This window comes from Fusarium venenatum (genome assembly GCF_020744135.1).
Source record: "Fusarium venenatum strain MPI-CAGE-CH-0201 chromosome Unknown EDB82scaffold_4, whole genome shotgun sequence".
Classification (NCBI taxonomy): Eukaryota; Fungi; Ascomycota; class Sordariomycetes; order Hypocreales; family Nectriaceae; genus Fusarium; species Fusarium venenatum.
Genome location: NW_027072132.1, coordinates 1014076 through 1030750, shown reverse-complemented (window position 1 = coordinate 1030750; position 16675 = coordinate 1014076). Strand labels below are relative to the sequence as shown.

Here is a 16675-nt window from a genome sequence, read left to right as displayed (position 1 = left end):
TGAACCTTGCTCATCGAACCCTTCGCCGAAGACACTGTTGCCGCTCGCTTGACTCACGCCGAGCTTCCCCAGTCATCAACTGCGGATCGCGAAGATGGGGCAATCACTGAGTTTTACGTCGAGAACCTGGTTATGGGAAGAGTAAATCTCAAGTAATATATGGTCCGCTCGGTCTTGGTATGAGAATCATTGGCATTCCTATTTTGAGACAAGTGGTTTGACCTGAGAATCAAGGTACCCCCTAAGTGTATTGAAGCTTTTGTTGATATATAGAACCTTATACAGCAAGGTTCATTGAGCACTCAACATTAGTAATGATATCTCTTTTCGGTTCGTTTCTCAATTACTTAGGCTCAAACACAAAGTTACAAGCAACCGTATTTCAGCTGTCGCGACGTGTTGAATCTATCTTACCATCCATGCGTGTGAAATAAAAACGGAGACAGCTTGCTGTGTGACAGAAACAACCAGACAAAACCATGCAAAATAATGGTTAAGAATACTCGAGTATTACTGACCAGGCTCTTCTTTACCCTACATGTGATCTTACTTTGCCAGTAGCGATTAAGCCAATGTCCAATCAGCCGATTGAATCCCTGTAATCATCCCAGGTTCTTAAAGCGTCGACTTACAGGCGCCAAGTTTGGCGATTCCACTAGCACTCGCTTCCATCACAGAAGTCACTTTAGCCATAAATGATAAATGATGAGAGTTGCTCGTTTGCCAGGAAATGGACCGATGCAAGAGAAACTTCTACGCAACAAAGAGTGTAATGTCGACCTCTGCCGCTTCACATTTGACAAAAGAAAGAAAAGAATGCTGACTGCTTGACATTCAGCTGCTTGGTAATGGATCGCCGCTGCATGTGAGAGTCACGTATCCCTCTTGTTGTCTCTGGTTTCAGTGAATAAGGCCCGGACGTCCTGCGATTGGACACGCTGGTACGAGGATAATTGACTTGTTTGATCACCGCCGCATGCGCCATTTAATCCAGGACAACAAACAACAACGGCTTCAGCTTACCGTATCAGACGGTCCAGACCACCGACTGGCGTGATAAGAACAGCAATCTCTTTGGGTTAGCCAACGCCGGATACTGTTTGTCCGCTTCTGTCCTTTCCGTTTCAACATAGCCGCATTATGTTCAATGCCTGCTTCCGTTGGCCCTGAGTCTGCATGTCTTAGGGGTTCAAAGCCACAAAAGACCCTAGTCTCTGATAAGCCGAGGACATAACCCTTGTTGCCTCATCCGTGCCATTGATGAGTGAAGATTGTCCGCCAGAGGATAAACAAAGTAACCGCTTTTGGTACTCACGATAGCTACAAGTTACTGTAGCCAAGCTGAACCTTATCCTCAAGCCGAGTTGTACAAGATCTCTCGGTGAGAAGTGTACTCATGGTTGTTCAGCAGGGGCTTAGGGGCATCTGCAAGCTTGACGTCAACGGCTGTTGCACGAGCGGGACATCGTCCACTTGCCGCTTCGGGTTTGACGCTGACTCCCCCGCAAATGGACGGCCAGTGGGTCGTTGTACGCTCTGTAACCCCGGCAGGACAGGGCAGGTTCCAGTTTGTTGCAGCGGCTGGTAAGACATGACCTTGGGATGCTTTGCCTGAGCCGGCTTGAGACACGTTTGCGGTGTTTAACTTATGCTTTGCTTGTGAAGTTTGAGTGTACAAACACAATACTACAGGCCACGAGAGGCGTTAGACACGAGTCACAACAGTTCCTCGTGTCACTGTATCACGGCGTCACCAACAAGCTCTCATCCAAGCTCTATCCAATTGTATCACATCTCACAGCGCTGTTTCCCTTGAATCCCCTCTTTTTCTGGGCATGTCCTCTCCACTCCCCCAACTTTACTGTGGCCCCACTTAGTTTCTCCCCGGCTTATTGAACCTCAGGTTGTCCCTGCCTCATCGTGTGTCGTCGTTTGCTGCTTCCGTTCCATCCATGTTGTTTTAAGGTCCTGTTTCCCCTCATGTAGCCTGTTTGTTTCTCTCTTCATTCCCAGTCTCACATTATCCTTTGGTTCAACTCATGCTCGCATCCGTTCAATTATTATCGTGTTAGTCGCTGTCTCACAAGATACGACGTCTTCAGTTTCAACCACACATCGTATGCCTTGTGAGCTCTTGTAGCAACACCAGGATCGTCACTGGGTTGATTGCCCTTAATAGTTTTCCGGTGAGTTGAGTATTATGCATGCCCGCAAGCAGCATACAAACTTGTCTTACTCGGCAATATACTAACCTTGAGACAGCTCATTAGAACAACATCTCAAACTCACGATGCTGGCCGCTACGCGTATCTGGACGAGTGAGAAGCTCCTCCAGAGCCGACCTCATACCTCGAACGTGTTCAACTCTACTGTGTCATTACAATCAAGATGCAACCACAAGAGTTTCTCTTCTGCGTTTGAGTCGCCCACGCTTTCCGAACATAGAAGCACACGTGGTTCTACACAACCTGCCTCGTTGACTCGCAATATCTCCTGGGAGCATCGATCAAGAGTTGCATTCAGGAAAGCTATGAAGGGCTTTAACCAGCCTGATTCAAGCAAGTTCATTGGTGCCGAACAAGTCAAGGCATGGCTGGACGACCTTACTGGTGCTCGACCTGGGGCAGGCATCGAGGATGTGGAAAGAAGTGCTATCGACCACTTACTGCGCGGTGATGACAAAGCCAATATTCGGAAAGCCACATTAACCAATGGTCACCACTTCGCTGGCCTACGTCCAACCGAGAAGACAGCCGGCGGTGTATATACCGAGGACACCACTATCGACCCGATTACAAATCGGCGAGTTCCCAAAGCTCCCAAAACGGCGCCGAAGCCACGATATGACGATCTGGAAGCCTATAAGCCGATCGACTTTGTCAAAGCGACCGCGGAAGCTGACTCTGCCCCTAAGTACGACGACCTGGACAAGTACAAGCCCACTAAGGATGTGAAGAAACCAGAACCTGCCGAACCCAAGTATGATGATCTCGACAAGTACAAACCGGAGATCGACGAGTCATCTACAAAAGAGCAGAATGTCGAATATGACGACCTCGATAAATATGGTCCTGTCAAGCACAATGAACCCGATGGTCAACAAAAGCCGACTGCTGAAGAAGATTCCAAGGAATACAACGACCTTGACAAGTACTCTTCAGCCAATATTGACAGCCCCCTTGCTCAGCGTCAATTGACAGCGGAAGAAAAGTCCAAGGCCTACCAAGATTTGGACCAGTACAAGCCAATCTACTGGAACGAACCCAATGGTCTCAAAGCGCAGTCTGCTGAAGAATTGTCTAAAGACTATGATGACCTCAACAAGTACAAGGCGGTTTACTGGAACGAGCCAGATGGTCTCCGTGAGCGCACAGCAGAAGAGGTTTCCAAAGATTACAAGGATGTTGGCTCATATGGACCGGTCCAATGGAGCGAGCCTGACGGTCTACGTCGTTTGACTCCCGAGGAAGAGTCTAAGAATTACGACGATTTGGACAATTACAAGAACCCCTTCGAGGCTAGTAAGTCGGCTCTCAAGGCTCATGCGAAGGCTCAGCTCGACACTACCATGCGAGGTAAGCCTCTGGCCTCCAAGGTCGATGCTCCTGTCGAGGACTTTGCAAGCAAGTACGACGATCTCCACCTATATGGACCTGTTCGCTGGAACGAACCGGATGGTCTCCGAAAGCTCACCCCCGAAGAGCTGTCAAAGAACTATGACGACCTTCACCTGTATGGTGCTGTTAGATGGAACGAGCCTAACGGCCTAAGGCGTCCCACCGCCGAGGAAAAGTCCAAGAGCTACAAGGATACAGAGCTCTATGCAATTCGGGACTTATCTCCCCCAATCTCACGCGTTCATCCCGAGGAGGCTTCCAAGGCGTACAAGGATCTCCCAGGATACCGTCACTATTCGAATGCTGACACTGCTCCCCGCATCCACCCCGAGGAAGCCTCGAAACAATACGCTGATTTGAATGCTTATGCTTCTTTTGAGAACGATGCGCACCAGGTTAAGGAAGCCAAGCAGTACAAGGATCTGCATAAGTATCCCTCTGCTGGTTATGAAGAGACCACCCAACAGCATGTCCATTCTGAAGAGTTGACCAAGGCCTACACGGATCTTGGCAGCTACAGACCAACCGAGTTTGTTTCACAGGCTCAGGCATACCCCGTTCATCCCGAGGAAGCCTCCAAGGTCTACCAGGATTTGCACAAGTATACTGCAGTTCGCCGCAATGAACCAAATGGTAATATCTCAATCCCTCTGGATGAAGTCGCCCGCGGCCTCCGAGAGTTCGATTCCAAGGCAGGTTCCCAATCATCTCCGGACCCAAAATCAAATGCTTATTGTGGAACCCCGAACAGGTCTATTCCAGACTCTATGGAAACTAACGTCCGAATGGACGATTCTGGAAGTGCCGAGACGATCCGAGCTGCTGTCCTACGTAGAGCTCACCAAAACAGCCAACGGATCAAGAGCCAAGAGACCAGCGATCTCAAAGCTGGGCGTACGTTGACCGGCAATTATGCTCGGGACTTTCCAGAGGAGTTTGCGGCATCGTGGAGCAAGAGTAACTCATTATCCAAATCAACACTGTTGCCGTACAACAATGGATCATCTGGGGAACAGATCACAACTGTCATCGAGGACAATGAGGAGCTTGCATCTATGGACGAGAGCTTCCCAATGGAGGGAACGCGACTTCAACCCGCATTGGATCGGTCGGGCAATGCGCACAAGGACTCTTATTCATACAAACCCCAAGGGTTACAAACCAGTTATTCGGAAGAGTGTGATAGCTCAACTCTGCCTGTTTGGGAGAAACACTACGAGCCTAAGTCCGAATCACCAAAGACTGAGGTGCCCAACGCTTCTTCATACACGATACTTGCTTTCGATCCGGCTTCCAAGATGATGAACGTGGCGAAAACTAAGTCAAACGTTGACGACAACAAACCCCCAATGTCCCTTCCTGCGGCGCTTCTCCTTTTAGCAGAACCAGCCAAGTTCTTCCCATTCGTTACATCGCTCGAGAAACGAGGCTATGAGGTGGTTTCAGGCGGTCGCCAGATGCTCGTTTTCCGTGAAGTACGACCACAGTCGGAGGAAACTAGATTTGATCCCCTTGATGAGCTGTTCCGTCGCGGCGGAGTCTTTCCTACCACAGATGGAGAGACGTTCCAGAGCTCCAGACGTCGAAGAAACTCTGACGAACGCAAAAAGAAGATGGGATTCGGCCGCAAGGTTCTGGTGGGAACTGTTGGGATCGCAGGAGGAGCCTTTGCAACGACCACGTTGGTGGAGTATTTGAGTACCAAGGGGATAAGACCGGAGACTAAGCAGACTCGACAGGTCTAGTTCCCCGACAATAGTATTATTTATGTGCAGCTTCAAGGACTGTTGTTTCCGGGGTTTTAACTCAAGCAAAGCGTCTACGGGTTATTCATTTTTTGTTTTGGAGTTGGGCAGCGAATATGGGGACGAGATTGCTATCACCCTCAAGCGATTGTTTCTTTTGTGGGTTAATGAGGGATGCGCAAGTACGCATGCATAACATGGAGCTCTGGAGTCAAGATACCTCGGCATGTCATTTTCACATTATATAGTTACGAATACAAACACGTTCGTTTATTGCTTGCTTCATTCTTGAGCTGTCATTGCAGCTTTAGTAGTACAATTTTCACCTTGGTCCCATTACCGTCCCTTGCCATTATGTCCTCCATTTGAATGTAAATCAATCAAGCACCCTCACGTTCTGTGAATCCAGGCCCAGTATTGACCTGCCCAATCTTGTCCATGTGCATCTCATGCTTTCGCTCCTCAGGACTCCAGCTCTGTCGACGCTGAAATGAAGGTGTCCAGCTATTCGTGTGGCGCATGCAACGGTCGGCACCAGCTTGAGCGGATGGGGAAGTTGGAACTGCAGATTCCGACGTCAGCTTGGAAAGAATGACGAGTTTGTGCTGTGTACCTTCGGATGGGGGAGAAGTTTGGGTTGTGGTGGATATGGCTGTTGGTTGACGATCCATGGTGAAGTTTAGTTTTGAACAGATATTTTTTGATGATGATAGTGTTTGGTGGTGATGAGTCTCTTTATAGGTTGTTTATTGTAGTTGGTATGAAGAGTGTTGCTACAGTTTAAGTCAATGTCTTGGACTAAAACCCCTCCTTCCTCAAGAGACCAAGCTCATATTTATAAACAAAAGCTCATCATGCACAACCACCAAACAAATGCTCATGCACATGCTCATCATCGTAACCCCTCTTCAGCTTCACATGCATGGTTAGAGGTGGCGAAAAAGTGGCCTGATGGAGGGAGCGGAATTGTTTAATTGAGGTGACGTTGAGGCGTGATAATTTCGGGGTTTTTAGAGTTTGGGGATCGAGTATTGGGATGTTGATCGTGTGCTTTGTTGATGAGGTGTGAGTGATTATGTACAGACGGATGGATGGGTGCATTTATGAGGGAGTAGACTGGTTTGATGTAACAAGGTGGTTACAATGCATTCTGTGTATGGGTAAAAGAGTACTCAAGATGCAGTCCCCGGTGTATTTGAAGAACTGACCGCTGGAAGCATAAGAGACGAAATTAGAAGGTCACCTTATGCTCTTTAGGCTATAATTTTTAGACTACTTACTTTTATACCCCAAGATTTAGGAGTTGGCAGTACATCTTACTACTCACATAAACTAATAGACTACGGAGCACTACACAGCCAGTTGACACTCTGGGGTACCCCAATCTTCAGGTCGAGTGCCTCTCGTTCGTTGGTGGAATCATCATCACCTTACATCGAATCTAGACTCCAATTCGACCTCATGATCCATCAGATCATCCACCAACGACATCAACATCTTCACATGAATGGTCCAGACATCATGATCAACAGGGGTAATAGTAATAGTTTCCATTGGGCTTATCCTCTTCTTACAATGTCATACAGCCATCAAAACAAACAAACGCTAACCCTTGCCTTTTCTGATAGGCTCCAAAACATTTATCTATATGCCTCATTTCCACACAAAGCATACTTCTTCCCTTTTGATGGTCCAACCCTTTCCCTTTCAACTCCATCATGCAGAAACACTTTATACGCCCATGCTATGCAGTTTGATAGAGCACACTGTGAATCAAGAAAAATAACAACAAACAATTGGGGGAAGAGATAAAAATGGGGGTATACAGCAAAAAAAAGACATCCACCACCGGATAATAGAAAAGAACAATAAACTTTATCATCGAGAGCTGCGTAAACTCATTTCTCGGAGTGAAAATTCGTATGTACGTAAAGGGCGAGTGAATTAAGGAGTCTTGGGTCGCTTCCAGTAGTATTGCTGTTACGTTGTTAGCTTGAAGATCAGTGTGAAGTGAAGTGAGGGTACAAACCTTGTGCTGCTTGCGACAAGCTCGGAGGCTGGGCTTGCGGAGACCATCAGTAACGGCGAGACGCCGCTGCTGGTCGTCGTCGTGTTCAGGGACGTAGTAGTACTCGCTCTCGAGAGGCTTGCCAGCTGCGTCCTTGCCCTGGCGCTTGATGATGCCGATGCAGGGTGTGCTCTCAATGACATCGCGGAGATCATCTCTAGTTATATCTCGCTTCTCCTCGACAGGGAGATGGGCCATGATGGTAGACAGAGGTGTCGAAGACAGACGCGAGAAAGCAAGCTGGTTGACGACATGGTTGGCAACGGCAGGGTTGGTCTCAAAAGACATCTTGGTCTCGGGGGTAGGAGTAGGAGAAGAGATGCGAGGGGGTGAAGAGAGGGGAGACTCTGTCCTGGCGTGCTGCTTTCGTGGAGATTGGGGAGCAGTGGGGATCTGGCGAGGAGCAAATAGATCAGAAGCGACGTCGCTGTGAAGAGCACGCTTGGCACCCTTAAAGAGCTTGGGAGACTTTGTAGTTATCGAAGCCAACCGGCAAGAAATGTCAGCGCCAAAGGGACCGAAAGAGTGGATGATGGGATCGTTCTCCTCATCGGGGTCTTCTTCTTCAACTTCATCGCTGACTTCACTGCTGAAGCTGGCAGTCACGTCGGTGCACATGCTGACATTGATGCTGGAGGAATCGAGCTTGTCCGACAGTCCATGATCGGCATCATCTTCGTAGATTTCAATGTCACGCTGCCCGGGTAGCAGGGCCTGGAGACGACGAGAGCTGGAAAGACTGGCAGGTGTGGGGCTCTCGGGTGATGCAATACGAGAAGCTCGGCGGGGAGGAGAAGACTGGAAAATAGCCTGAGCACGAGATTGGCAGGGAGGAGAATCCCAAGTGGCGTCAGAAATATGGTCATGAACCTTCTTGGGCCATTGAACAAGAACACGCGAGTTCTGGACGTCAATTATAATCTCGGAACCCTCGGTCTCGCTGGTGAAACTATCGCCCTTGAAAAGCTCCCAAGTACGGCCCTGGCTGTGCAGCTTGAGACCGTTCCAGCCATTGCAGATAATCTCAATCTTGCTGGGCTCGAGACTGGCGGCAGCAACGTAGCGAGCCTTGACGTGGACACGTGAAACAAGACGGTCGGCGGAAATCTGATAGTGGGAAGAGTTGGAGGATCGACCCATGACAAGAGTCTCGCCGTTTTCCGACAGTTCAACGGCGGGGACGGCAGCAAGCGGGGCTCGCTCGGAAGCGGATGTGGCCCGTTGAGGCGGGGAACTCGACAAGATACCCGTGCTCGACGTCGGAACGGGAGTAGGATACTTGAGGTGGGCACGAGAACGGCCTGTTCCGGAGCCAGATCCAAGATTCTGTCGCTTCACAGGTCGTGGGAGGTTTGGTGGTGAGGACGATAGCGGCTCAAAGGGCGGGAGAAGAGTCGGAGCGGAACGCTTAGATCCAGCGAGCGAGCAGGACCTCATAGTTGGAAGAGTAGGCGAGGCAGAAATGCCTTTTCGTGGTGATGAACCGAGAGAGTCCATATTGTGATTCGTATCGTAAAGGTCGATGATCTCAAGGTCGAGGTCGAATATTGGACTAGATCGCGTCCAAAAGGGTCAAGGCGAGAGACCCAACACGCGTAAGGATCTGTATTGGAATACCGGTTCCAATTAGAGATAAGGAGTCAATCTTGGTGTTTTCCTCCTTTCTTTTTCCTTCCTTATTCCTTTGACGAAAAGTCTTGATGAAAGATCGAGTCTTGGTGGAACAATGGATGACGACACGAAAGGCGGTCTAGTTAATCAGTAGTAGACTCGTTGCAATAGGGTATAGAACGAGCTTGATGATGAGGTCGTAGATAGAGAGAACAGGTGGTAAGCAACTTTTCGAGGAAAAGATGTTTTTGTAGGAGAGTCGGATCAAAGAAGTGAGCAAGAGTCGTGTGTGTGCGTGGTGTGCCTTTTTGGTGGTGGGAGGTATTTAAGGTGACCCGCTCCACTCACGCGGGAACGCGGCCAAGCGTAAAGGTGTACTTTGCGCGCATTCGTGATTTTTGGCGTTGGCGTTTTTGTGCAGTGCTTCGGTGGGATGGTGCTATAAATTAGGGGACCGAGCATAACTTATAGCGGAGATGTGCAGAATACTATAGGGGTACTTTACGCGATTCAGGCCCGCGTTGAGTGGGTGGGCTATCGATAAGGATGACGTCCACTAGACGCGCTGAGTTATAGTGGCTGCGTTGGAGGCTTGAGCTTTATGAACTGGGAATATCCTTGGCATTACAGGAGAATGTCTCAAATTTATTCCGTTGCTATTTTTTTCTTCTCTCTGAGACATTGTGTTTTAATTGCGTTCCTTTGATACCAATTAATCATGTTAATCATGTTAATCATGATATTTTATCATCTTGTTGAGTGAGAGTGGACCAAATTGTTGCAAGCCAACCTCTCGTTTTAACCTCCAATTTCTTCCAAACACGTCTCCACCAACAGATTCCCAGGTTCTTTGTTGAAACTGCTCTAGGTTCGCGTCTCGTCTCTTCCAGACCAATCTTTAGTCGGAAAATGGCCTAGCATTATTTCTATTCGTTCCTGTGCAAGTAATATTAAACTCACAAGCTAGGAGTACTCCATTTAGTTTAGGGCTTTGCATGGAGTATCCCGTCTTTACGTGGAGCGAGTTGACATCAGTCTCGCTTCATGGGATAATCGCGATTCTGATATGGAACCGATTTAGTAACATTGGAATCGATTTTATAAATATCAAAAGTCAATGACTTAACCGGCACTCTTTGACCACATTGGTCGAGGTTGCTGTAGTAATCACCGTAGCGATTGACTTCTGGAATGTCTTTGTTCGCCCTTCGATCGATGCGGTCCCGCGCCACTCGTCATCCCATTTTGTCACGGTAACTACGTGTGCAATTTATCGCGTTCCTTTCAAGCTTCGAGACTCATTAAACGTGCCCCACGTAAGATCTAGGCACGGACAGTGATAAGGTGTGAAATTGTTACATGGGTGGATGAGATACCCTACAACACCACCAATTGACAATACATTTGCACAGTTACGGTCCAATTCGTAGACAGTATAAAATGCCATTGTTAATTCAGCTAAAATGTCAAATTTTTATAAATGTCTCATGATTTTTCGCTGCTAAAAACGAGCTTGTAGGTCGACTGGCCATTTCATGCAAAAGTTCACGATAGCTTCATTGCAAAACCGAATCAGATGTCCACTCAAACGACCCCATTACAAGTCAATCAACCAACAATCTTGTTTGATCTATACGAATCTCTATGGAACGGTTCGGTGGCGTGCATATCTCACACTGGCTCGAGCTGAATCTTTTCACGTTGGGTATCGTCTTTCGCTTGCATGTGGCCAGCTTGTGGTTCCTGTAAATGCGACAATACTCGGTAGATTGCTTGAGGTCAATGAGGTTATTGCAATCCCTGCAGCGGATGCTTGTAATGTAGTGGGTACACATTGCTGTTGAGTAGTTAGTATGAAGAAGACTGTCTGATAGAGTGCTGGTTTGTTGTTGGCTCGTTTGTATCCTGAAGCAACTGGATAGACAGTGTAGTATTTATACGTAGAATTTAGATGTTCTTGAATTACGACATCACTGCTGATGTAAAGGAGCTGCCACGAAGCATCTAGATAGGCACCATTTCATGTCAAAAAGCCTCATGGTATCAGAAACGTTGGCCGCTAGAAGCACAAGAGACGAAACCAGTAGGCCAGCTTATGCTATTTAGGCCACAATTCTTAGGCTATTTATTTTTGTACTCTAAGATTTAGAAGGCCAACCTCTACTCTCTAGCTGAGTCAAATGGCATCATGTCACTCTCCAATAGCTCTGAACAAGAGGAGTATATTGTTCATTTCGATAGCTGATAGTAGCCATCTTCCATCCGATACATGCCGTGAGATCCTCACTGACACTCTAATTCTCTGATAGACTCTCCTTGCAATCCTCCATGCTTCCCCAGCTTACCTTCACCCGAGCATCACTGAGACCCATTGATCTCGGGATCTTCCTCAAAACAAAAGACATACTCCTTCTTCTTGAAGCGATGCCCTTCGAAAGTAATCCGCGTACCATCATTCGACCCAGCCCGAGCCCGCTCCATATACGCATTCACTTTTGTTCTCGCATGAGCAAGCCAAATCGCAGTATTGTACGCATCAACAAAGCTGACCTCATGGTTGTTGTAATCTTCCACAAGCTCCTCTTTGACAATAGACATGGCGAGACCGCGCTTCTTCTTGATCCAGCTTCGTCGAACTGGCTTGCCGTCGGCATCACACCACAGAAAACTATGGTTGTCGCCGCCGATGCGTTTGACCATGATGTAGGCTTTGGCGTTTTTCTTGCGGTTGTTGGAGAGGACGCCGCCGTCTTCGACGGGAAGGTCTTGGGCGATGGTGCCGACTTCGATAGAAGCCTCGGCGAAAGTATGAGTTTGGAGGGTGGGCATGACGATGGGGTCTCCAAAATTCCAGTCTTGCATGACTACGTCGTAGAGCTCTACGAGGCCTTCAAGGCCCATAGTCCGGAGGGACTCGCGATCTTGAGTGATCTCGGTAGGGGCTGACATTGTGCTAGGTGGTGTGAGTAATTGTATCGTGACGAACCGACTGACTTACTGACTCTATGTTCAGTATCTAGGTCTGTGCCCTGTAGATAAAAAGGTTGAAGGGTAATTCTGATGCAGTTTGAGCGGTGCCTTATCCATATGCCTGGTCAAAGGCGGCCACTCAACAATCCAAACAATCAGGTCCACCGACTGGATCTCGATAGAACAATGCATATCAAACAACGACAATAGCAAGCCAATTTATGCTGCCTAGACAAGGGACTTAGGCCATTTTGTTATTATACCCTAACGCTTAGAGTTGCCATCTCGAACAATCGATCCAACACATACATGGCTTTGCCAGCTCGTAGCCTTTTCGAATGCTGTTTTCTTTGGCGGTCTCTAAGAATACGTGATTTTTTGTGAAGACATGCCGGTTTGGCGAATATGTGAGAAACCTGCTGCAGATTACAAAAAGTCTGATAATGCGACATCGACCCCGTCACAGTGACAGAAGAGGCGCATGAACATCAGACACAGGCACATTGGATACAGACACACTGTCACTAATGGAAGACACAACATAATGGTAATCGTAATTGTACTAATTAATATCTACAGGTAATAGGTATAACATAACTCATGCATCGTAAAGGCACACTTAAGCCTCAACAAGGGTAACCTTGGTCTCCTCCTTCAAGTCCCTGCTGCTGAATCCAACACGAATGGTAAACTCGCCCTCAGGAATGACCCACTGCTGAGAAACAATATCCCAGTAGCTGAGATCACGGCGCATCAGCTCAAAGCTGACATTCTTGCTCTCACCAGCCTCAAGGAAGACCTTCTCGAAACCACGGAGCTGCTTAGGAGGAGTACCCTCGGGAGCGCTCTCGGGGAAGGTGACGTAGAGCTGAGGAACGGTAGCACCGTCAACCTTGCCGCTGTTGGTGACAGAGACAGTAACGTTGTAGATGGTCTCCCAGAGGGCGGGGTTACCACCGGGCTGGACGGGAAGGGCCTCGGGCATGGCGGTGATGTCGTCGGCGAGAGGCTCAGCGGAGATGTCGGAGAGCTCAAAGGTGGAGTAAGACAGACCGAAACCGAACTCGTAGCGGACAGAGATGTTCTGGGCGTCAAAGTAGCGGTAGTCAATCTCGAGCTTCTCATCGAACCAAGACTGCCAGTCGTCGGTACCGGTGGTGTTGATAGCAGTGGTGGGAGGAGCGTTGTAGTCGGTGCCGTTGAAAGCAATGGTGTAGGGAAGACGACCGGAGGGGTTGACATCACCGTATAGAAGGTCGACAAGAGAGTTGCCAGACTCCTGGCCGGGGAAGTGGGCAGCGAGGATGGCGGTAACGTTGGGATGGTCGGCCCAGGGGAGAGTGTTGATACCGGAAGAGTGAGTGACAACGATGGTGTTGTTGCAAGACTTGGCGACAGACCTGACAACATCGTCACCGTCCCAGTCGACGCTGAGGTGTCCACGGTCACCACCCTCCTCAGCCCAGGTCTTGAGGAAGACAAGGCAGGCATCAGGAACAGCGGGGATCCAAAGGTCAGTGACGTTGGATGTAGCAATGAGAGTGTTGTTCAACCACTGCTGGACAAGAGTACCGTCCTGCTTAGCACGAGCGTTGATGGCAGTAAGAGGAGAGACGAGGTAAGTAAGACGACCAGTTCCGGAGCCACCACCAGCGACAAGAGTACCAAACTCGTAGTCCTTCTGGTTGAGGAAACCCTCAGTGATATCGCCAGCATCATTACCAAAGACAGCAATGGACTTGGGCTTCTTGAGGGGAAGGGCGTTCTTCTCGTTCTTGAGGAGGACGGTGGTCTCGGCGCCGTGCTTGCGGATCAGATCACCGTGGTCACCACGGACGTCACGGCTACGCTCGCCGGTAAAGTTGAACTCCTTGAGCCAGGTGCTTCGGGGAGAGAAGGTGTTGAGGTCACCACTGGACTCGTCGACAGAGGGGAACTCCTCGCTGTCCTGGCCGAGCCAGAAGTAAGGAGCCATGATACGCATGATCATGTCATCGACACGGGCCTCCTCAAGGGTGCCGTTGGTGACGGCGTTGGTCAAGTTACCGCCGAAGAAAGATCCGGCCTTCCAGTTCATGCCGTAGGCACCGATACCACCGGGCATGTCCATGTCAAGACCGCTGTTGATGGCAGCAACACCGGCGTGGGTAGCACCCCAATCGGACATGACATAACCCTGGAAACCAAGCTCGTCGCGGAGGATACCGTTGAGGATCTTGGAGTTTTGGCAGCCGTATGAGCCGTTGAGACGTTGGTAAGAGCACATGAAGCTGGCAGCCTTGGCATGGGCGGCGTTGGCAAAGGGCCAGAGGTAAAGCTCGTGCATGGTTCGGTCGTCCATGTTGGCGGAGAGGGCCTCCTCGTCGACCTCACCGACATAGCCCTCCTTCTTGAAAGTGGGGTTTCGCATAACCTCCTGCTCGTTACCGATAAAGTGTTTGGCAGTAGCCTGAACACCGGCGTCCTGATGACCGTTGATGGTCTGCTCCATGGCGACACCAGTCAGGTAGGGGTCGGGGGAGAAACCCTCCCAGTTACGACCAGAGTAGGCCGAGCGTCCAAGAGGACCAGCGACAGGTCCAAGAAGGACGTGAGCACCCTTGGCCTTGAACTCTTGACCCATTGCGAGACCGCGCTGGTAGAGAAGCTCCTTGTCCCAAGAGGAAGCGGCGGAGACACCGGCGGGGAAGACGCTGGCGTAGTCGGCGACTCGGATAGCGAGAGGGCCGTCATGGAGACAGAGACCGTTGAAACCAAGACGAGGAATGGCGATAATGTTTCCAACGCAGGGACCGGGAGTTCCAGTGACCATGTCGGCCTTTTCTTCGAGAGTCAGCTTGGAGACGAACTCCTTGGCTTTGGCGAAGCCCTCTTCCCATCCCTTGCCAGTAGCATAGGCTGTGATGTTAGCAACGAATTGACGACTTGGAGGAATCGAACATACTGGAAGGGAACTCGGGTGAGTGGCCGTATTGTCCTAGGATGGTGGTATTCTTGGGTTGAACCCAGCTGAAGGCCTCTTCGTCGCGACCATTACCACCAAAGTCTTGAGCATTCACACTCGCGGCCAACAGGCCGGAGACCAGCACGGATCGAAGGCTAGCCATTGTGGAAGAAGGAGGAGAAGAGATGAATTGGCGTGTGATGATGATCTCTTTTTTGATGGCAGGCTATCGATTGAGTTTATATATCCCAGTGTCCGGTAATAGCAGGTCCATCCCTCGGCGCATGCCCGCGCTGGAAAATTGTCACCCCAACAAGTGCGTCATTGTGAAAAGTTTAGCGTCGTCGACGAGCGAGTTCTTTGACAAGAGGAGCTGTGCGGGGATGGTGATGCGGAGTAGAGTTGAATGTCTTGTGATGGCATTCCCAGTTTACGAGGTTGTACCCTTGTCTTCTGGATCCCATCGGGGAACTTTACTCTGGAGTTTCTGCCGTGGCTTAACCGACACTACTTCGTGTCAGTCCAATAGGAACAGATGAGGACCAGAAAGTAGATCAGTTTGGGTATGATGGTGTCATTGTTTCTGAAAGAAGATGGTTCCCAGCTTTGTCTGCTAACTCGAGTTGGTCTGGTGATGTCTGTAGCCTGGGGAAGAACAACTCCACGAGGGAGCCACAAGTTTAATAATACGGCCGTCAATACCACCGAGAATCCGAAGATTAACCAGACATTAAAAATGAATTTTTTCTTTTTCTCTTCTGTTTTCGTCGTAGTAAGAGGTCTAAAGTGCCGGGGTTTTAGTGTATCGTTGACAAGTCCGGGGGAAGAGCCGGGGTTCACTTTTCTTCTCCGCAATTGAATTCGGCCCTGTTGTGGACTCCGATGCGGAGTATTCTCAACGGACGACGACAAACTCACCCGATATACAGAAAAAATACTTGAAAAACAGTGGTTTTGTCACTTAATCCTTGGTTCCTCCGTTGTTACTTGTTGTCCGTTTTCTCCCCCGCGAAATCACCTTACGGTAATCGGACAGCACGGCCATTCCCATCGACCCAGTGCGGTGGCCTGGTGACGCCCTAGGTTACAGCGACAGAGACATTACTTTTGGGGCTGCTTAGACCGCTTGGGCCAGGATTTGTCACTTTGGGCGTGATTGTCAGGCCTTCCATGAGCACGTGAGGTTTTGGTTTTTTGTTTACGTTAACATGGCGAGACTGCCGTTAAAATCTGCCGTCTTTTCTAATGTATGTGAATGTCTCCCATCCTTTACGATGGGTATTCAGACCTTTAATACTCGATGTGCATGATTTTTGTCCTTTAACGATTCATATGGGCTGCACCAAGAAATTCGGATATACGCTTGCATCCGAGAAAAATTCAATCCATGAGTCTCGTGGCTGTTGAATGCAACGGGTTTTGGCATGCTTGACTCGAGTGGATATTAGTTCTCCGCATTTATTGACTCGGAAATTAACGGTTCCATGGATGAACGTTGGGATGGCTGGTTAGGCTTCCATTGAGATGCAGAGTTTGCTTTCAGTCTTGTGATCTAGATGAATGTTGGTGCATTGATGAGGCCATTACACCGTACACAGGTCATCTCCAATGGATGTATTTGATCAATGCAATTTGACATTAATTCAGAAGCAATGCCATGACGTATTTAGTGTGGCTTGAATAGAGTGCTTACACTAAACGTTCAGTGTAAACTTAGTGC

General features: G+C 49.1%; 5 protein-coding genes across 5 annotated transcripts; 1 reads left to right on the top strand and 4 right to left on the bottom strand.

Moving 5' to 3' along the window:
• Positions 1 to 1897: 1897 nt before the first annotated feature.
• On the top strand, positions 1898 to 5608 carry EDB82DRAFT_578868 (uncharacterized protein). The gene is made up of 2 exons (XM_025737102.2): positions 1898 to 2186; positions 2263 to 5608. Exon 2 carries the CDS (start codon positions 2291 to 2293, stop codon positions 5360 to 5362), a length of 3072 nt encoding a protein of 1023 aa, XP_025591996.1. The 5' UTR covers positions 1898 to 2186; positions 2263 to 2290; the 3' UTR covers positions 5363 to 5608.
• EDB82DRAFT_511688 (uncharacterized protein) lies at positions 5609 to 6160 on the bottom strand. The gene has a single exon (XM_025737101.2). It carries the CDS (start codon positions 6031 to 6033, stop codon positions 5743 to 5745), a length of 291 nt encoding a protein of 96 aa, XP_025591995.1. The 5' UTR covers positions 6034 to 6160; the 3' UTR covers positions 5609 to 5742.
• Positions 6161 to 7306: 1146 nt separating this feature from the next.
• On the bottom strand, positions 7307 to 8927 carry EDB82DRAFT_528874 (uncharacterized protein; the record flags this gene model as incomplete). Its single annotated transcript, XM_025737100.1, has 2 exons — positions 7307 to 7339; positions 7392 to 8927. 2 exons carry the CDS (start codon positions 8925 to 8927, stop codon positions 7307 to 7309), a joined length of 1569 nt encoding a protein of 522 aa, XP_025591994.1.
• Positions 8928 to 11399: 2472 nt separating this feature from the next.
• On the bottom strand, positions 11400 to 11990 carry EDB82DRAFT_561122 (uncharacterized protein; the record flags this gene model as incomplete). Its single annotated transcript, XM_025737099.1, has 1 exon — positions 11400 to 11990. The coding sequence occupies one exon, from the start codon at positions 11988 to 11990 to the stop codon at positions 11400 to 11402; it is 591 nt and encodes a 196-aa protein (XP_025591993.1).
• Positions 11991 to 12553: 563 nt separating this feature from the next.
• EDB82DRAFT_290088 (glycoside hydrolase superfamily) lies at positions 12554 to 15290 on the bottom strand. The gene is made up of 2 exons (XM_025737097.2): positions 14956 to 15290; positions 12554 to 14909 (listed from the first exon to the last, which is right to left on the bottom strand). Exons 1-2 carry the CDS (start codon positions 15116 to 15118, stop codon positions 12631 to 12633), a joined length of 2442 nt encoding a protein of 813 aa, XP_025591992.1. The 5' UTR covers positions 15119 to 15290; the 3' UTR covers positions 12554 to 12630.
• Between the last annotated feature and the right edge of the window lie 1385 nt (positions 15291 to 16675).